This window comes from Lycium barbarum, chromosome 8 (genome assembly GCF_019175385.1).
Source record: "Lycium barbarum isolate Lr01 chromosome 8, ASM1917538v2, whole genome shotgun sequence".
Lineage (NCBI taxonomy): Eukaryota > Viridiplantae > Streptophyta > Magnoliopsida > Solanales > Solanaceae > Lycium > Lycium barbarum.
The window spans coordinates 84,811,897-84,831,193 of record NC_083344.1 but is presented as its reverse complement, the minus strand read 5'-3'; the positions used below and the strand labels follow the sequence as shown (position 1 = coordinate 84,831,193).

The window sequence follows — 19,297 nt, the reverse complement described above, 5'->3', positions numbered from 1 at the left end:
AACTCACCCCCATCCTCATCCCACACCACCCACGCCTCCACCACCCCCACCCACTACCCCTCATCACCACCTAGCCCCACCCCGACAACCACTCACCCCCACCCTACCACCCACTACCTCCACTCTCATCCCACAACCACCCACCTCTCCACCGCCCCTATCCAGTACCTATTTATTTTTTAAAGTTCCTATTTTATTCTTTACTTGAGTTTTATTAATATATATATATATATATATATATATATATATATATATATATATATATATATATATAAAATTAATTTCTAATTAAGAGTTAAGGGTATTTTAATAAACTTACAAGTTATTATACAGTACCATACAGTCAAACCAAACAATACAAATGTTATTAAACCACAACAAACGATATAGTCTATCCAAACATTGTGTTCGTTAATACAGTACAATACAATACAACACCACACTATACCATACCATATTGTACATTAATGAACCACGGGAAACAACCATCCAAACAGAGGGTAAAGAAAGTCCTGAATAAAGACTATGTAAGAAGAAAAGAAAATAAAAATGATGTGATCTCAATTTAGAATTGTGACTTACTTGTTCTCTTCTCTTGCATAAAATCTCCCTTTATTTTTTCTCTTTTGGTGGTTTTCAATGTTTATTGTATGTGTAGTTCTTCCAGAACTGCAGTGAGTCTACTACTACTAGAATATTGCTATTACTCTCATAAGAAAAAATATGTAACAAAGCAAATATGTAACAAAGCAACTCTTTATTTTTTTTGTGTGCGTGTTTTGGGTAAATGCTATCAAACCTCCGTAAGTAACTGTAAATGATTATGTCATTCGAAGTTCTCCACTACAAACCGGTTAAAGGTTTATCCGTCCAAGTGCAAAACAATACTTCAATTGGAGTGATATTCATAGATTGCTTGACAACCAGATTTCATAAAAACTTGATTCAAGCAAATATAACATAACAGCTTAATAAGTACAAAGAGAACATTTGTTAATTCCACAAATGTGAAAAAGACAAGAAGTGCACTCAGAATCTTCAAAACCTACACTTAAGCACTATAACTTCCTAGGACTGTGGAGTTAAAAAGGGCAAAATACAAAAAACATCATTTACAAGAGTAGCTTCTCTGTTCTAGCAGAGATGGTATAACACTATTCTGCTTTATCCACAAGATTATTCCTGTTCCACTTGAGTAACTCTTCTGTGTGTCAACTGAGGACTCGTGTATTCGGGAGCATTTTCGGTTGAGATGTTGGATGAAACAGATGAACTGGGAACTGAACTCAAAACGGGATTAGGACTACTCACTTGACTCCTAAAGCTCTGAGAAGCAACATGCTGGGTGGTCCTGGATGTTCCAGGAGCAGGATTCCCCCGAGCTTCAGCAGCTAGCCGTCGAAGAAGATCCATAACAGTTGGGAGGAACCTTGATGAGATGGAAATACATCCAGCAAGCTACACAAAAGGAAAGCTAAATTCAGTGAACTCACACAAAGTAACATAGATAAGCGAAAAGTGTTCATCAAGAGAGGAGCATAATATGCAACATTCTGCGGTACTACAATAGCCATTTCAGTAAAAGATCAGCAAGGGGAAGGAAGACATCCTAAGGCATATCAGACTGCAGTAATATTTATAATTAGTCAATGCTTCTTCTACACCAACTACCACTCTTACTATAATTTCCATTTCATCTCAATATTCTATAATTTGGGAATATGCTTCACAAGGTTATCTAAGCAACAGCTATGCTGCGAAGTAGCAAAGAATTCCTCTTAAATATCAGGCTTTTGTCTGAGACACTGTTCGAACCCATGACGTGCACTTAACCCACACATCATGCCCTAAGCTAGCAAAGAATTCCTCTTAAATATCAGGCTTTTGGCTGAGACACTGTTCGAACCCATGACGTGCACTTAACCCACACATCATGCCCTAAGCTCTTAACACTAGGCCAAAGGCCTGGGTGCTCAATTGGGACCCATTCTTCCATAGTTCAGAAAGCAGATAATTGCATCTTGAATCCCACACGGGAAAAAATATACTTGCAACATCTTTTTATTTTTTAATGTTGCTTGAGACAAGGAGAAAACAAGCATGGTCAATCCAACCTAAAAAGGTACATTGTTGAAAGTAATATAGTGCTCCATCTGAAAACACCCTCTGTGTGTCAAATCTTTTGTTCTTCAAGGAGGGAAATAGAGACAGCAGATGTTCAGAGAAGGAAACAGTTGGTTCAAGCAACCCATCTTATGCTCAAGAAAACAGTAAAACCATAAATGAAAATAAGGAACAATTATTTTACTCACAGTGCCATTCCGGAACTCCCCAGGAATGTCCATCTGTACCCACAGAGCTTTCCCCAGCAAATATACAACAAAAAGAAGGAAGAGGTAGAGCGGATTTCTGTGACAACAGAAACTGAATTAGGTTAACGAGAATGTGCAGAATAAATAAAGTGTGTGCAACAGAAATAAGAACCTTAAAAGAAGCATGAATTCGTTGAAACCTAGTATAATCATAGCCACTATAGCCCAGGCAGGAGGTAACCAATTATTGCTTTGCCTGTATGCTTCCTGAAGGGGAAAAGAATTTCGCATCAAAAGGGTCCCAGTACTTGAAAGTGATTACAGGATAGTCCTCAATAGGTGAACACAGAGACAATTGAGAAGCAGTAAAACTGTGTTAATTATTTCACTCCTTAAAAGAATAAGAACAATAAGAAAGACACCTATATAGAGTGACAAGCATCACACAAAAATAGATAAAAGGTGCACCGAAAAGGTATTCATGCATGAAGTTTACAATATAGGGTTTGCAAAAGTCCTGCATTTGCAGTTCCTCAATGGGAGAACTTGCAGATGGATGAGAGAATGTGAGACAAGAAAAAACTCCTATGTATAGTCTAGACATTGCATTACAAGAAAGTTCAAGGTAAACAGGAAAAAAAACCGTAGGAACCACCTAAATCAATATCTTCAACTAGGCCATAAGAAATACATCAATCAAGCAGTAAACAAAGCTTTATGCACATTGACATAACCAGAAAAGCCTTTTCAATTAAGTAAACAACAATCAATAGAGCCTCAATCAATCACCGAATTAGGCTTTTCCTTGCAAAATAAATAATGGCTTAGATGGAGCCTCTTAAGGTAATCCATAAAGTGGGAATAGTCATTCATTCTCTTTTTCCTTTGTATTGCAAAAAAGGAACGACATTAGCGTTTCATTTCTGGTGGTATTCAGAGTGATTAATTTTAATATGGTATTAATCCACAGGGTAAAATTGAAAGATTCTAATGGGAGATCCAAAGGACACTGGTGAGCTGGAAAACGAGGCTCGGGATGTTGGGTTCTTTGGGTTCTTCAATTATTTGTATCTCGTCTAGTGTCTCACTCACATGATATAGACACCTTTATTTGACTTGCTACGCCCTTTTCCAACCTCTCAGAAAAGAATAAAGATAAGAATCTGATCCTGTTTATATTTCTTCCTCTTTGCGGCTGACATTGTTTCGTCAGCCACACCATATCGCAAAAGCTAAATTTTATTAAACAGGTCAAGGGAAATCCATCTGCTCAATGAAATTAATGCTACAATCAAAACAATATCATACGAGAACTTATGGGTGCTATTCTGTACCAGACTGTCCGCATAGGTACTTTTGTTTCAGCAGAAGCAGACAACAGCAAGAGTGAGAGCAAGGGTGGGACTCTATTCTTGCTTCTTTAGTCTGAAAATTTGGCAGGAACCAAGTCCAACTATCAATGGGGAGCATAGAGACGGTAATATATTTTTGCATTTTAGAAAAAAGGGAAAAACCAGCTTAAGAGAGTTGAAACGGCTGATGCACTAGTTAAATCAAGATAAATTTAATTCAATCAACATGACGTGTCGTAGAAATACGCATGGACACTAGATCGCACTGAAAGTATGGGACAGAAGATCCAAAGCCAAATATTGAAGAATTATTCAGAGTTTCTGTGAGATAAGAAAAGGATTGGTGCTTTTTTCCAGTCGGTGAATACTGAAAGAAGGATGCAGTGGACCCAATGGCAGATATATCAGTCTAAGCAAGACATGGGGCAAGAATTCTACAGAAAAAGTCAGGATACAACTTCCAAAGAAAAATATATACTTCTTTTACCTGTGTTGAAATAGCTTGACTAACAGTATACTCTGTTTCTGCCATGAATTGTCTCCACAAAGATATACACTGCACTGGTGTGAGCAATGTGTTCTCTGGTGAAACCTAATAAACATTGTACTGGTAGTGAGCAATTTATTGGTGAAAGTAAAAAAAAAATTCAACTGCTAATGTAAGTTCATTGGACCTCTTCCCATGAGCTTGACACAAGGGGGTCACCAGAATTTGCAGTATCGCTATTCCTAGAAGAAATTGATGTCGTCCCTCCCAAGAGTCTAGAGAAAAGTATGCTTTCTATTCTGTCTGGTTTTTCATCCAACCGTATGGCAGCCACTATGGATAAAAGCTTCAGAGACTGCTCCAGATAGAACAAAGAAATGATAAGAATTCTGAGAACAGCAAACACACAGTGTCAAACAGTTCAAGATGAACGGGAAAAAATACCTCAGAGCGGGCCTCCATTGTTATTGATTTAATGTCCTCCTTCCCTGTCCAAAGCCTTGGGATTGAATCGCTATCATGGCTGAACACAGTATTAAACCTAAAGCCCAAAGCTGTCAGTAATTTAAAGGTTAAGAGAACAGAAGATCAAATATAGAACGAATAAATTTGTCTACCTATCCTTCATTCGCATCAAAACTTTTCCAGCTTCTTCTCTTGCTTTCTTCTCCACAACGCTTCTAGCGTAGTCCTTCAGATTTTGCAACATTCTGTCAAATGCACCCTGGTCCAATTCAAAGCCAGAAAGAGCTGGGGAGAAGCATGATATGGCCACATCAGTCTCGCGTTTTAGAAGCTTTCTTATTGAAGCCCATGTTTCACTCCCGCCAACCTCAAAAAGGGATTCTACAGGTTCAGCAAGTGCAGCTGTGATTTGTTTCTGTCAAATAAAATCTGGCTAAGACATGCGTCCTCTAAAGTTATTGTTTTGCTGAAGAAGAAATGAAAGGAACCAAGATGAACAAAACAAAGATGTCCTTGGACATCAGAGACAAGTAAAACTGAAATTTTTACCAACTACCAATGGTGAATTTTCTGAACTAGGAAACTTACCTCATAAGTTGCCTTCAGTTCTGACAACTTATCATTACGAACAAAGGACACATGGGCCTCGATATCACGATGAATTTTGTCACGAACTTTTGAAGCATCCCAATTAGCATGTCTTATGGCAGCATCTGAAATTAGTGAGAGAAACTCAAATTAATGGAGTGAAATGGTGGGTATGAGCTTCCATTTCAATTACTACCAAGGCTTACAGTCTAGTGGTATCAGGGAGAGTTATCCACACAATAGGTATGGTTTCAATTGTTACTATTCCGCTCCTTGCCCCTTCCCCTTCTCCCATGTAATAGAATTCTTTTTGGAAAAGAACTCCCATTTCAATTTACCCTTAAGAGTAACATAAAAGCTTAAAAAATATATATACTTCCATTTCGATTGATCCTTCAATTACACAAAAGCCCAAAAAGTATATTCACTCTCTGAAAATCTTAAAATCTGAAAGAGTTAAAAGTATATTCGCTCTCTGAAAATCTTAAAATCTGAAAGAGTTATCCATTCCTCCCGCCCCAACCATCACATAAAGCAGCCCCCCACCCCCACCCCCACCCCCACCCCCGGGCCACCCCAGAAAAGAAGGCAGCATGTGGCCGATTGTTTCCTAGACTACCCAAATCGCTGTCCATCTTACACCCACTAACCACATTGCACATAAACATGCCAAATTTTGTTAACCCTTTCAAGGGGATGGCACTCCAAACGTGCTTAATTGCACTGCACACACTACATAAATACCAGCAATGGAAGGGGTGTAGTATCTCATAAATAATTGAACATACATCACCACACTTCTAATGGCCCGGATCTATTACCTTAAAAGCTAAAATGAGAGTTAAAAATCTCTTAAAAATCATATAAAACACTAGCCCAGGGGTAAATATAACAAGCATATAGAAAGTGAAGAGAATCATCAAAAACATTATGTAGAATATTTTAAATGATACTCCCTCTGTCCCAAAAAGATTGGCACTTTTCGCTTTTTTTTTTTTTTTTTTTTGACAATGTTAACATTAGCACTTTTCGAGAGTCGAACTTCTTAATTTTGACCGTGTGTTCGAATATAGAATTTTTAATTTTTTCGAAATAAAATTTACATATTTGGAAACTACGTAAAAAGTACTAGAAGTCACCATAATTAATAATTTAAAATATTTAAAAGACATATGAAAAAATTACGGTCAAAGAACAACTCGTTTGACTCTCGAAAAGCAAAAAGTGCCAATCTTTTTGGGACGGAGGGAGTAATGTTTTTTCCTGAAAGTTATAAGAGTCATCATGAGCATCATGTACATAGTTTCTTCATAGTTATGTCGTTATACTCGGGAATTCTAAAAGTTAGATTTTTCTTTCATGAACATCAGAAGTCCTATATAAGGAATCTTTTTCCTAAAGGAGGTTGCTAGTAACTCCATACTGAAAGAATGTGCTGCCTGCAGCACATGCCAAATGAAATATCTTCTCAATCATAAAAGAAAGGGAGTTACAGTGTAGAAATCCATAGGACATCATTGGTGTAGCTTGAATTAGCGGATGAAGAGTAACTGGAGCATTGACCGTAAAACTTACTAGATAAGTTGCGACAAGATCATCCAAGATAGCGTCAGAAAGAGACATTGCAGCACTGGAAAGGGACGTGACTTGCTGGAATGGTCATTGGAAGAGGCAGGGTGCTGCCAGAACAATCATCAGGAAAGGCGCGGAGGATAAAGATAAGAAAGGAAGAAAACTTAGGTAGGAGGAAGACGTATGGCCCTCCGCTGATAGGCGGAAACTACTTAAGTTTCTACCAAAATCGTGGGAAAGAGTATAGAAGAGAAAACTCTCGTTGAATTCGGCACTTAATTGAAAAACAAAAGGCTCCAGTATCCCTTTACTTTCCAGTGATCATTCACCATTTTGGCGACACTACTGGTGACTGTTCATTATTTGGCTTAGTTGTTCGTGTTTCTTACTTTCAAAAAAGAAATCACGAGCTGCTTCGCTACCTTGTGTTTGAGGGAGAATGTCGAAAGTTAGGAGAATCATTAAGCATATTGCATAGCATATGTTTAATGACTAATCTTGCTAGATGTGAAGGGAACCATTAGGATTATCGAGCAGATCGTGATTAATAATTAAGTCAAAATTTAGGAATCATAAGAATTATGAACTTTTTTTATCTTGTTTAGCTAGATACTCCTACATAAGGAGCCTTCATGCATGTTGTCAACCACCAAATTCAACAAGATTTTTCTCTCCTCTTTACTCTTTCCACAATGCATCTTGGATTTTAGTCTCGTCCGGAATAAGGGTAAGGGTACTGAGCTATACCTCTTCTTGCCATGGCTTCTTCACTTTCGTATTTTATTTTTCCAAAACTGCTTTGTATTGCTTTCCTTGAGCCGACGGTCTATCGAAAACAGCCTCTCTACCTCAACAAGGCAGGGGTAACGTCTGCCTACACTCTACTCTCCCCAGACCCCACTTGTGGGATTACGTTGGGTATGTTGTTGTAGCTATCCCTCTTACCTCTGTCCCATACATCTTTTGACGAAGTGTAGCTCATAGAGTAGGGTGAAAATAGATTTCCATTCCGCTGGATAGGCACGGTTTACTGAACTGGGGAAGGAAATGGGGAGTAAATGGGAAACTATCTCACTAACACCAAAACATCTTGGGACTGACAGTATGCAAGCTAAAAAGCTGTTCAGTAAAAAGCAAGATTTACATGGTGAAGCAATAACTAGATAACGTCTAGATAAGGAAATAGCACCAAAGCTTTAGGAGCAAGGTGCTTTGTCATTCAGAAGATGGCTGTTTCTATGTTCGACTTTGTTTATACTTCATACTTCTTTTTCTTTTAAGTTGAACTGAATGAAAGAAGTTAAAATTGGCCACATTGGAGATTTCACATTTTTTTTAGACTTAGCATTTCAAATCTCATGTAGAAGTACCTGAACATCCCTTGTCAAATTCAATGATACAAGACTCCGTGCATGTCCGAACAGATGCAGCAAATGCTTCTCCTCTGCGCAATGATTGTTCCAACTGAGTCTTAAATGATACAAGTGATTTAACACGTAGATGCCCCAACTGCGAAATGAAAGCCGGATGGACCAACTGCAGAAAGCTTTGCATGATGAGCATGTAAAATAATGGTAAAGAATTATTCCACTTATATATCATCGCTTCAACACAATAAATATTCTAATTCTTACCTCATTACGGTGCACAAACAGAAGAAGACACTTAAATTGACACATACAGAGTAGCAGTTTTCTATATAATGAGACATTTATGCGTAGAAATTAGATGGATAAAGTGCGGGCAGAGAAGGAGAGGGCCTGGTGATGTAGACACTCAGGAGAATGAATTGTTTACATTGTTTGGTTTAAAAAGTATATGTGAAGGAGAGGCAAAAGACAGACTGATATGAGGACGTATCATACGAAATATCCCCAAAATAGAAGTTATAAGAGTACACGTCAGCCCTTTTGCTTCACCTTCTCTCAACTAAATGACATAAACCTACTTAGTCTCCTCAGGTGTAGAAGATTATGCTCTCTCTCCCATCCCCAGTCTAACATGTTTAATTCCTGCGTTTGGTAAGACAGAAAGAAAGGCTGACACTAGATCTGGGCTGACACTAAGATCTTGGTCAAGAAAATTGTGTTATTCTGCTATACAAGTCGAGAACTGTGTTCACTCTATCCGTTATCTAAAAATTGCACGAAATGCAAGGAATAGGCAAAGACATAATCTACAAAGATCCCTCTGGAGGAGATAAAATTACATAGCTTCTAAAGTACACTGGGAAGGGGGTAAAAATGAAACCAAAACAAAAAAACAAAAAAACAAAAAACAAAAAAATTAATCTTTGAGATAGTGAACAAGATGAGTTACTAGCAAAATAAAATTATGCAGCATAAAGCATGATACTCTCGAGAACCAGTAACAGCAAGTCCATCTTGGGCAAGAAATTCATACAAAATTTACTGATCAAATTACCAAATGACTACCAAAAACTCAAAAGGCGGAAGCAGATCCCATGAAAATTTATGAGGTAATTTAGTTTCAAAAAAAAAAAATTATGAGGTAATTCGTCCATGAAAACAGTACAACACATACAACTCAGTTATAAAGGCCTCACCTGCAAAGCTTTCGATAGAAATTGTTGACGTTTAGAACTTCTCACGTTTTCTTCAAAGAAGACAGATTCCGCATCATATCTGTTAAAAGAGAAAACAGATACTTCAAAGCATCAGAGATACAGCTCACATTAAGGACAAGACAAGAACTTGACCACCTGCTTTGCGTAGTGTCTTTTTATGGAGTCGCAAAACATCAAGTTTGGAAGTTCAAATGCATGACATGCATATTAAATACGGGAGCACATAGGAAATTGTTCATTCAAGTCCTTCTGTCAATGTAACCTATCTAAATGCTTATACTATGTTAGCCTAGGGAAAGGAAGGGCAGTTTGAAATATTTCTCTTTCCTTGTTTAGTTTCGACTGGAAGAAAAAGGAAAGTATCATTCCCGGCTTTTTGCACACCGCCTCTCACAATAGGGGAGCTGGTCATGCCAGTGAAGTTACCTTAAATTCAAAGAGCGACGAGATGCGGACATTTCCCATGCTGCGGTTCCCTCTGGTCCCTTTCCGGGTTAGGTTAAGGAGCATCCAAGCGATTGCAGGATCAAAACATGCTCATAAGGCGACTATTTGAGCTGCTGATCGTAGTGCTCTTAGAAAGGCATATTTCAAATATAGAGGAGTGAAAGTTCCCAATAGGTAAGTACTTTTTCATATCCTTCAATGAACGGTACGAGCACATCCTCTGTCACCCCTACCGGAATCCATCAAAAGTTTCCTCCTTTTTTGGGTAAATCTTTTTGACATATTTTCTTCTTTTAACGCCCCAAGGGATTTGGTTTAGTGGAAAGAACACAGCATGTGATGTGAGGATTAGGCACCCAAGAACCCTACCGTAGAAAAAAAGTTGTGTATTTAAGTGGAGCAAGGTAGAGGGACAAGCTCGTTATCCCCGGAGTTTCGCAACGTATGCCACCAGCCCTTAGAGATTTCTTGGTTATTAAAAAAAGTATTTTCTTCTTTTGGGAGTAAGTTGATTTCAAGGATTTATATAAATTTCTCTATAAAATGGAGGTAGTTGCCTTTAAGATAATTGTAAAACGAGTGAAATGCCTATGCTTTACCTTTCTGAAGGCGGAGAAAAGGTTACAAATAAACGGACTATCAATCCAACCTTCAGTTTGAAACTTTTTTTGAGTGGATGAAAGAGTCTAAAGTTAAGACAGCGTCTAAATTGGACAAACTCTTCAAACCCCTCTGAGAACTTGTCTTTATACCAAATGTATAGAGTCGCTACAAAATTACAATACTACCACGCCTCATATTGGAGAATTTTCTTAGTACATGACTGATAAGCACATGATTAGCATAAACAGACTCATTTATTGATACTTGTGGCATAAAGAACAGTGATACCAATCCTCTAATTTGTGATAGTATTAGCAGTCCAACTAATATAGTTAAACACATCCACTTACCCTGACAGGAAGTTATCTAAGATGGAGCTCAGTCGTTTTCCAAAATTTCGAACCGCATCCTCTTGCACTTCATGCTCAAGAGCTAGCCAGTCCTATATTGGAGTAAGGATTGAGCACTGTATATTTCTGATCCAAACAAGAAAAAGTATAAAGCAGTAGCTAGACCTCATTTATCATCAAACTACTGAACTTCTCATTTGCAATTTCTTCGCAACGCACAGTGGCCACCATCACCTACAAAAGCCAAATAGTTTGGTCATTATATCATTTGAGTAAATAAGCTGTCAACTCATTACCAGAGATGCTTCACCTTGTGAGCAGGCAAGTCGAGGTCCTTGTTTTCTTTGATAACTTTCCATATTTGCTGTGCACTGTAACAAAAACCAGAGGCTGGAACAACACCCCGCCTATCGCCAGCCAAGCCTCCTGGAGAGATGGAGTGGAAAAAAAGCTGCCTAAGTTGAGCAACCTGAATGAACAACATGCAAAGACAAGACAATAATCACTCACGATAACTAACCATCATATTTACAAAACGACAACAGTCGGGTACTAGCAGATATCAAGCAGCTAAGAGGAACTACCTGATCTTTAAACTGCTCTTCCTTCTCCTCGTAACTGGGCAGAGCAGTGACTTCTACCTTCATATCAGAGAAAGACAAATAAGGAAACTTTAATATGGACAGCTGTACTGATAACATAAGAAGAGAGAAAAACCCTCACATTGAAAAATTCACTGAGGGGGGTATCCTTGTGTGCTTGAGGCTTTCGAACTGCATCCCATATCTGAAAAATTAGTTACTCCTGATAAGGCTGAACACAAATTATTTCATTCTTTTTCCAGATTATTTTTCATAGGCCATAGCATTAGAGAGGAATAGACAACGATTACTTCAAAGCGACATCAAATTAGTTACCTTCTGGATATCCTCCTTCAAAATAGGCTCCAGATATTCTAGTGGAGTCTGCAAGGAAATTTGAAACAAATCGGTGGGCAATACTCTTCGGGAATGTAAGTAGTAAGGCGGCAAGTGAATCTTAAAATATGTTGAAGAGAAAGACATACCAGACCTTTGTTTTATCACGTATAACAAAAAGAAGGGTAGTTTTGCGGGGACTAAACAAGCGCATCATGACCTAGCAAACAAGAAAATAGATTCAGACAATTGAAGAATCAATCACTTGTAAGGAGCCAATAAACCAACATTTACCTGAAATACTGTTTTGAGAAGAGGTTTATTGGCAGCCTGCTCCCTACCAATATCATGGCACCACCTGAACACCATAGAAGGAAAATCCCAGTCAAACAACGATTCCCTTCAAGGTGGTCAAACCAGTGCTACATGCAAAATTTAAGATGAACACAAACCCAAAACCAGTTAAAAAAAAAAAAAACTTTTTAGGGGAATTCTCATGAATATGTAAAAAATACTTCAACAATAGCAACACTTAGGAGAAAAGTTAATTTCCTATGCTGCCACTGACAAAAGGCAGGTAACCAGAAGTTAAGAAATAAAGGACCCTCTAACAATGCACTCAGGTCCAAGTAGCCAATCATGCTATCTTCAAAGCTGCAGCCACTTCTGAATATAAACAAGTTGTTCAAGATAAGTGTGTTATCAGTTTCTCGAGAGGCAGAAAGGCTAAAGCTAGATGCAATTCTATCAAGGTGTCAACCATTTGTTAATCCAAGATAAATATAGAGGCCATGTCAAAGAGACCAAAAAATACAGTCAAAGATGTTATATTCAAACTAGAGAAACTGAAAAATCCAGTTATCCATAATAATGTTTAGATGAGCTAGTTAACTAAATTGTTCTCAGTAATCAAACACCATGCTACAAACAAACTTACATATTTATTAGCACAACATCTGCAACAGCCAAAGCAAACAAGGCACTTTGTTTCTCAAATGTTGTATCGTCCTGCAACCAAGAATTTCCACCAAAGTGAGAGAGACGTGAACCTCAAAATTAAGTTAGACATGCAGGAAGGTGTTATGTAATTGTCCTACATAGCTTATGCTTCTTAAGGGGTTTTTTTTTTAAACTGGTAATTGTTCTTCTTAAGGGGTTTATAAAGGTGAACTCATCCACCGCACCTTAAGATTTAGTTGGGATGCTTAGATCTTTCACACAATATCAAAGTCAATGCATACGGCTCAGCAGTCAATTCTTTTGGTGTCCCATTTTGATCTATACCACATCTAATAAAATCCAACGAGATTTCTCATGGATCTATTGGATACGCACGTTCTCATACCGTGAGTACATATCAAAATTCACGTGTACCCCAAATCGTATTGCATGTGTAGAAGGGTGTTGAGTTATATAGTTATCCAACATGAGTAGTGTAAGGGCTTCCAAATGGGTTTATGAAAGTGTAGAACAAGTTCACTTATTGTTTTACAAGTTTTGGTTGGATGCTCAAATTGCTTCTCATATACCATTAAACTAATTTCGTCACTGAAAGAGAGGATGCTTTTGTCATCTATTGTACTACTATCTTGACTAAGAGTTTTTTTTTCAGAAGATAACAATATTTGTATTAATATTAACTGCACCAAAACCAAAAGAGTCATCCATAATTACAATTTAAGATACAGGAACATTTCCAATCCTTAATTTCTTACAAGAATTCTATAATATCAACAATAGATTCATCATCTTCCGTATACTCTTGTTTACACCAAAAATGGAAAAGGGCTAGACATTGCCATCTTCATTTTCTGGACAGAACAACATTTTTCTTCAAAACATCTTTCGTTTCTCTTTTCCAAACATCAAGTATTCCCCTTGGATTATGAGATTTTTTAAATACAAAAATGCTAAGTCTGATCATACAACAATTATGCCCAGTAAATGACAATTGCAGCAAGTATTCCCGTTATTTAACCTTTCTAAAAGCAAGCTAAAACATATTAACATTAGAACCACGTGGAAACCGAAGCTCGAAGCTTGAAATAATAAAAGAGGCTGGTGTACACCCCAGTGTGTTCTTTTCGGATATTCTCGATTAGGAAAGGATATCATTGCTACTCACTGAACTTTCAACGATACATTATGCATGTCGATGTTACTTTTTTGGAAATCAACCTTATTTCACACCTTCTTCTTCTAACCATCTCAATATATCTAAGGTCTTACCTAAGTCATCTTTTGAAAGTCCTACCATTACCTCAAGTAGACCTCCTTTTACAGCCCTACCACTCTGGACTTATCATTATCGTCAGTGCTTTCCGTCAACTCTATAGACAATTTAAGCCCAGAACCTGATCCTTTGCTTGTTGCGAATCTGTCTCCTCACATAGTCTCTGGTGCCTATTGAAAGAAATCCGTTCTACTCGTAATCCTAGTCCCACTTATAGCTTTCTAAGTTATCATCGTTTGTCATCCTCCTGTTATGTTTTTGTCCCATCTATATCTTATATTTCAATTCCTAAGTCTAAAGGTGGATCTCTTTCTCATGCCTGTTGGCGACAAGTTGTGATAGAGGAGACACGTGCTTACACTCTGGTGGTACTTGAGAATTCATTAAGTTACTTTCAAGAAAGTCTAATGTCAGTCATGGAGAGGTATACAGAGTGAAGGTTGGTCCTGATAATCACATTGATAGACTTAAGTAACATTTAGTTGCCAAAGGTTATATCATACATAGATTTTTTGGCTTGATTATTGCAATACATTCCCTGTTTTAGCAAAAATTGCTTTTCTCTGTCCTTGTCTATCCGCGCTTGTTGTCCATCAATTGCATTTTGATCAGTTCGATATTGAATTTAGAAGATGAAGTATATATGGAACAACCACTAGATTTCGTTTCTCAAGGAGAGTCTATTGGTTTGGTAAGCCAGCTATGATGATTGTGGTCTGTCTGAAACAATCCCCTCAAGTATAATTTGGTAAATTCCGCGTTGGTATTCAGGAGTTTGACATCACTCGTAGCGAAGCACATCATTATGTGATCTATCATCATTATGCTCGAGATATGTCCATGTATTTGGCGGTTTATTTTGATGATATGTCATCACATGTAATGATCATGAGGGCATTACTAAGTTGATGCATCATCTCTTTCAGCATTTTCAAACCAAGGATCTCGACCAGTAGAGATAAGCATAGAGGTCGCTCAATCTTAAAACATGTATTGTCATTTCGCAGAGGAAGTATACTCTAAATATTCTTGAGTCATGAATGACATTTTGTAGGTCTATCAACATCCGTATGGATCAAAATGTTGATGAGCTCTATCAGGTTAGAGGTAGCCTCTTATGGATCTTGAAAGATGTAAGAAGTTGGTTGACAAGTTAAATTATCTCAAAGTGGCTCGACCTGACACTGTTTCTTCGGTGAGTACTGTAAGTCGAATTTTGGATTCTCCATGTGATAGTCACAGAAATAAAGTAACTCGCATCCTTTAACGTATGCAATTCTCCTAGTCTAAGGAAAGCATCACTTTACAAGGAATGATGACATGAAAATATTGTTGGGTAGATGCAGATTGAACATGGCCATCCTCTGATAGATAATCTACTTCCGAGTACTACATTTTGGTTGGAGGTAATTTAATGCCTTGGAATAGTACGAAGCAAAATATAGTTGCAAGATCAGTGTAGGAGCAGAAATGACAGTGGCAACCTGTGAACTTACATGAACTACTAAAAAGTATTAAGATTTAGAGAGACTAGTCAAATGGAGTGCATGACAATCAAACCACACTAGAACAAGTTTTGTACGTATCACTCTTGGTACATACAAATTTGTTTGTACATACAAATAGTATGTACCAGCTTGAGGAGAAATGTCAAGGATATCGTAAACATATTGTTTCCCAATTACCATCAGAGAGGATAAATTAGGTTGATTGTTCTCCAGTAAATACTTCTTTTTTCTCCTTCCTAGTTTAGAACTTGCATACCTTTGCTATTTAATACCCAATAGCTTCAGCATATAATCAAACCGAGTTTCTCTCCTTTCCCTCTTCCTCGTCTTACTTTCTCACAGTATCTTAATGGAAACAATTACTTGTACATTTTAAAAGCCTGGTGCAGGGAAGTAAAACTTCATGAGAAAGGCTAATAGAAACCCAGATTTGTACACGATATTTATCTCTTTCTTTAGCCCAGAAATAACTTGGCTGACATTTTCTGAAGCAATTTTTGTAGATATGGAAACTACATAGCCCAGGATGCCTTTTTACCATATTTGAAGAGACCAAGAATGTCTTAATGGAAAAATATTTTCTTTGAAAATAATTGCACTAGGCCTTAACCAATCGCAAATATCAACAGAAAGAACAAAATACCTCCCAATGATGTCAAGATCAGCACACCACTCAAATCTCATTTCAAGTAGAAAAAAGTAAGAATAATCTTACCAAATAAAAAAGGATCACAATCTACCCAAATTAAGTTGAATGAGAGAAGAATATAAATTATAACAAGTGAAAGACCGTCGTCCTTCGAGTTGGGGGAAAAAAGAGGCAAGACAGGTCAAATGACAGCCTGAATCACAAGAGCTTTATGCTAAACCCTATATCCATGTTGTCAACTAAGCCTAGCATAAATGGATTAAAGAGAATTTTGCCTATCTCTACTTTGATCAGGACAAAGAATTTCACATCATTTCGAGAGCTTTTTTTTTTTTTTCCTTGGGATGAAGTTCAGGAGGAACTTTAGACTGATTATACGCAGATTAAATGTTAAGAATTACTTCTAGCGACCTCTCCATCTAGCAATAGGCTGATTCACCAATAACTCATTGCAAGTGTCCGAGAATATTCTTACAATTTTACTTTGTTCAACAACATGGTGTAATTTGTCCCAGTGACACATTCAGGACATGCCGTTCCTTTTGTTACAAGAATATGCGCAGGATTGCACCAAGTGGCCTAAAGCTATGTTGTTGATACAATCTGGTTTGTGGCATTTTATGATTCAAACCATTACATCATGTAGTGTAACATGCTTAAAAAAGATTACAAAATGCTTCATACCTCACCCCTCTCTCTTCCATCAGTACCCTCCAAATCCATGACAATGGTCAATGGCTCAATGCCGACAGCCTTTGCAATCCAAATTCCCCTGGTTGTTTGACTCCTGAAATGAATTTCGAAATACATTCTATAAAGTTGAATTGCCTATATTTCCTTATTTGGAAGACGTACTCGTCGTTCAAGTTCTTGTATGCACAAAGCCAAAGAGAGGGAGGGAGCCTTACCTTCCTCTGAAAGCATCCATCTCCCTGAAATTGGTATAGAATAAATGGTTTAACAAGGTACTTTTCCCTGTGGACAAAAGTGTTAGGATTAGCACTAATCATGAACAGATCCTTAAAAACAAATTGGCAAAGGAAAATGTCACAATGAAATGACAAAACAGAGAAACCAACTGGCAAATTCAGAAGAAAAAGAACAGCCTATTTTCACCCTAGTTCACAAAGCTAGAAAATACTTCAAGAAAAAAAAAAGCAAGAAAAATGAAAGTAATATAACAAACATATCAAGCATATCAAAATGAAGTATATAGAGGTACCCACGAGGCTTATCCATTAAATTCTCCTTAAACATGTAGTATAAGAAAAGTAGTATCATAATGAGTTGTGCCTGAATAGAGCAGAATAGTTGGAGAAGATTCATGGGCAGACCCCAACAACTTTATCTTGAATTGAGGTGTAGCTTTTTGAGGGAAAACCATATTTGAAAGGTAGTGAGAGGTTTCATTTTGGATAGCGAGAAGAGACTTCAAAGCGAAATCAATGCTGAAATTGATATAGCATCTCTTTCTTCTAGTTTATGAAAATTTGCAAGCAAAATATATGAACAGAATGAATAGAAAAGATCCATATAGCTGATGCCAACTTTTTTGGTGATCAAGACACAGTTGATTGAAGTAAATCCATATCCCAAGGGGGATGAAGGGTTTCATCTTGCACCTTCACAGAGAAAATATTACCAAATTTAATAAAAGCATCCCTTGTTCCAGTTTATCAAAATTTGCTGGCAAATTCTACCAGCAGAAGAAACAATGGAGAATAAAAGAGCATACAATGTTCAAAGTGCCCTTAAAGCAACAACATTATAAACAGGGCAAAAGATAGCAATATTGGAATGAATGGGTGCGTAATAGTTAAAAGAGTTAATGATAAAAACACAGCTGAACTATCACTTTTCCGAGTTTCACACCCCAACTATCAATTGTTCTTTTTTACTACAGGAACTATCACCATTTACGTATCATACATTTCGAAGCTAATTAGGCCAACTATCAGTTGTTCCCTTTTCCTAGATGAACTATCACCATCTACTCAACTAGGTGTGTCTTCATATATAAATGGGGATAGTTCAGGCAGGAAAAGGGAACAACTGATAGTTTGAGTGTGAAAATCGCGAAAAAGTGACAGTTCAGCTGTGTTTTTTAGCATTATCTGTAGTTGAAAATGACTGATATCGCCGACCCAAGTTTATTTGCGATTAAGGTAAAATCATAATCGAAAAGGAATATGGGGTTTCATCTCGGCAGTGAAAAAGAACAAAATTGATACTAATAGAATCCCCTGTCTTTCCAGTTTATCAAAATGTAACAGCAGAAGAAACAACAACATAGCCAAGTGGATTTTTGGGAGGGTAGGATATACACAGACATTACCCCTAGCTCTGTAGGGTATAGAGGCTCTCTCTCATAGACCCTCGACTCAAAAGAAAAAGAAAATCAAACCAGAATTGCAAGAAAAATATGACAATACAATAGCAAGATACACAACAAATAAAGCAAGATTCCAAGACAAACTACAAAGAAAGAAATATAACGGCAACAAAGTGACAAGATAAACATAGCCAAAGAAGCAACAGGTAACAGTAAAAAGAAGTAGAAGATACTAAGCAAGTGCTAAATTGGAATACTGTTAATAAGCAACAGGAGAAGAAATACAACATACCACTGCTCTGGGGACCCATAATAGCAACAACAGCATAAGAGAGACCACAACGTGCAAGGTTGACAGAGTTAGCGAAATTCTGGAGAACCTTAACGTTAAATTCTCCATTACCATCTATCACTTGCGTTGAACAAGACTCCTCCATGGAATTGAGCTTTGCGTTACTTTAGATGTATTATTCTTGGAAGTTAAAAGAGAAGAGCAACTATGAATTAGTAGCTGGTATATTATTCGAAGATTTGTTTGTGACGACTGTGTCGCCTCAGTAGACAAGTTAAGAACATACTTCATCAACCTTCTTTTTATTTCGTTTTCTCGGTTGTTCCAGGAGAGAGTGTATTACGTAGCCTTGCTTTACGCAATCTTTTTTTTTTTTTTTTTCTCTCTCCATTTATATTTCTTTTCCTTTTCTTCCAGAGTCTTTGCTTGGAAACTAGTATATGAGCCCGTTTGGATAGAGTTATTGCTTTTGACTTATAAGAGAAAAGTCATAACTTAGAAATTCTAGATTATGATTTTTGATTTATTTTTGTCATTTTGTCTTAAAAATAAGTGTTAAAAGCATTTTTTTTAAATTTTACTCAAATACTACAACAGTGCTTA

General features: G+C 37.3%; 1 protein-coding gene across 3 annotated transcripts; it reads right to left on the bottom strand.

The window, feature by feature from the left end:
- Nucleotides 1–928: 928 nt before the first annotated feature.
- LOC132606257 (protein ROOT HAIR DEFECTIVE 3 homolog 2-like) lies at nucleotides 929–19,079 on the bottom strand. 3 transcript variants are annotated; one of them, XM_060319666.1, is made up of 22 exons: nucleotides 18,695–19,075; nucleotides 16,979–17,045; nucleotides 16,755–16,857; nucleotides 12,618–12,688; nucleotides 11,975–12,038; nucleotides 11,835–11,900; nucleotides 11,681–11,728; nucleotides 11,487–11,549; nucleotides 11,348–11,404; nucleotides 11,074–11,232; nucleotides 10,929–10,997; nucleotides 10,764–10,855; nucleotides 9,343–9,421; nucleotides 8,147–8,312; nucleotides 5,205–5,329; nucleotides 4,769–5,031; nucleotides 4,596–4,692; nucleotides 4,339–4,506; nucleotides 4,152–4,256; nucleotides 2,485–2,579; nucleotides 2,313–2,409; nucleotides 929–1,458 (listed from the first exon to the last, which is right to left on the bottom strand). In XM_060319666.1, the coding sequence occupies exons 1-22, from the start codon at nucleotides 18,837–18,839 to the stop codon at nucleotides 1,177–1,179; spliced, it is 2,481 nt and encodes an 826-aa protein (XP_060175649.1). In that variant the 5' UTR covers nucleotides 18,840–19,075; the 3' UTR covers nucleotides 929–1,176. The 3 variants fall into 3 exon arrangements, with proteins under 3 accessions (XP_060175649.1, XP_060175650.1, XP_060175651.1); XM_060319667.1 differs by having other exon boundaries at nucleotides 1,251–1,458; nucleotides 2,513–2,579; nucleotides 18,695–19,077; XM_060319668.1 differs by lacking the exon at nucleotides 2,485–2,579 and having other exon boundaries at nucleotides 1,251–1,458; nucleotides 18,695–19,079.
- Between the last annotated feature and the right edge of the window lie 218 nt (nucleotides 19,080–19,297).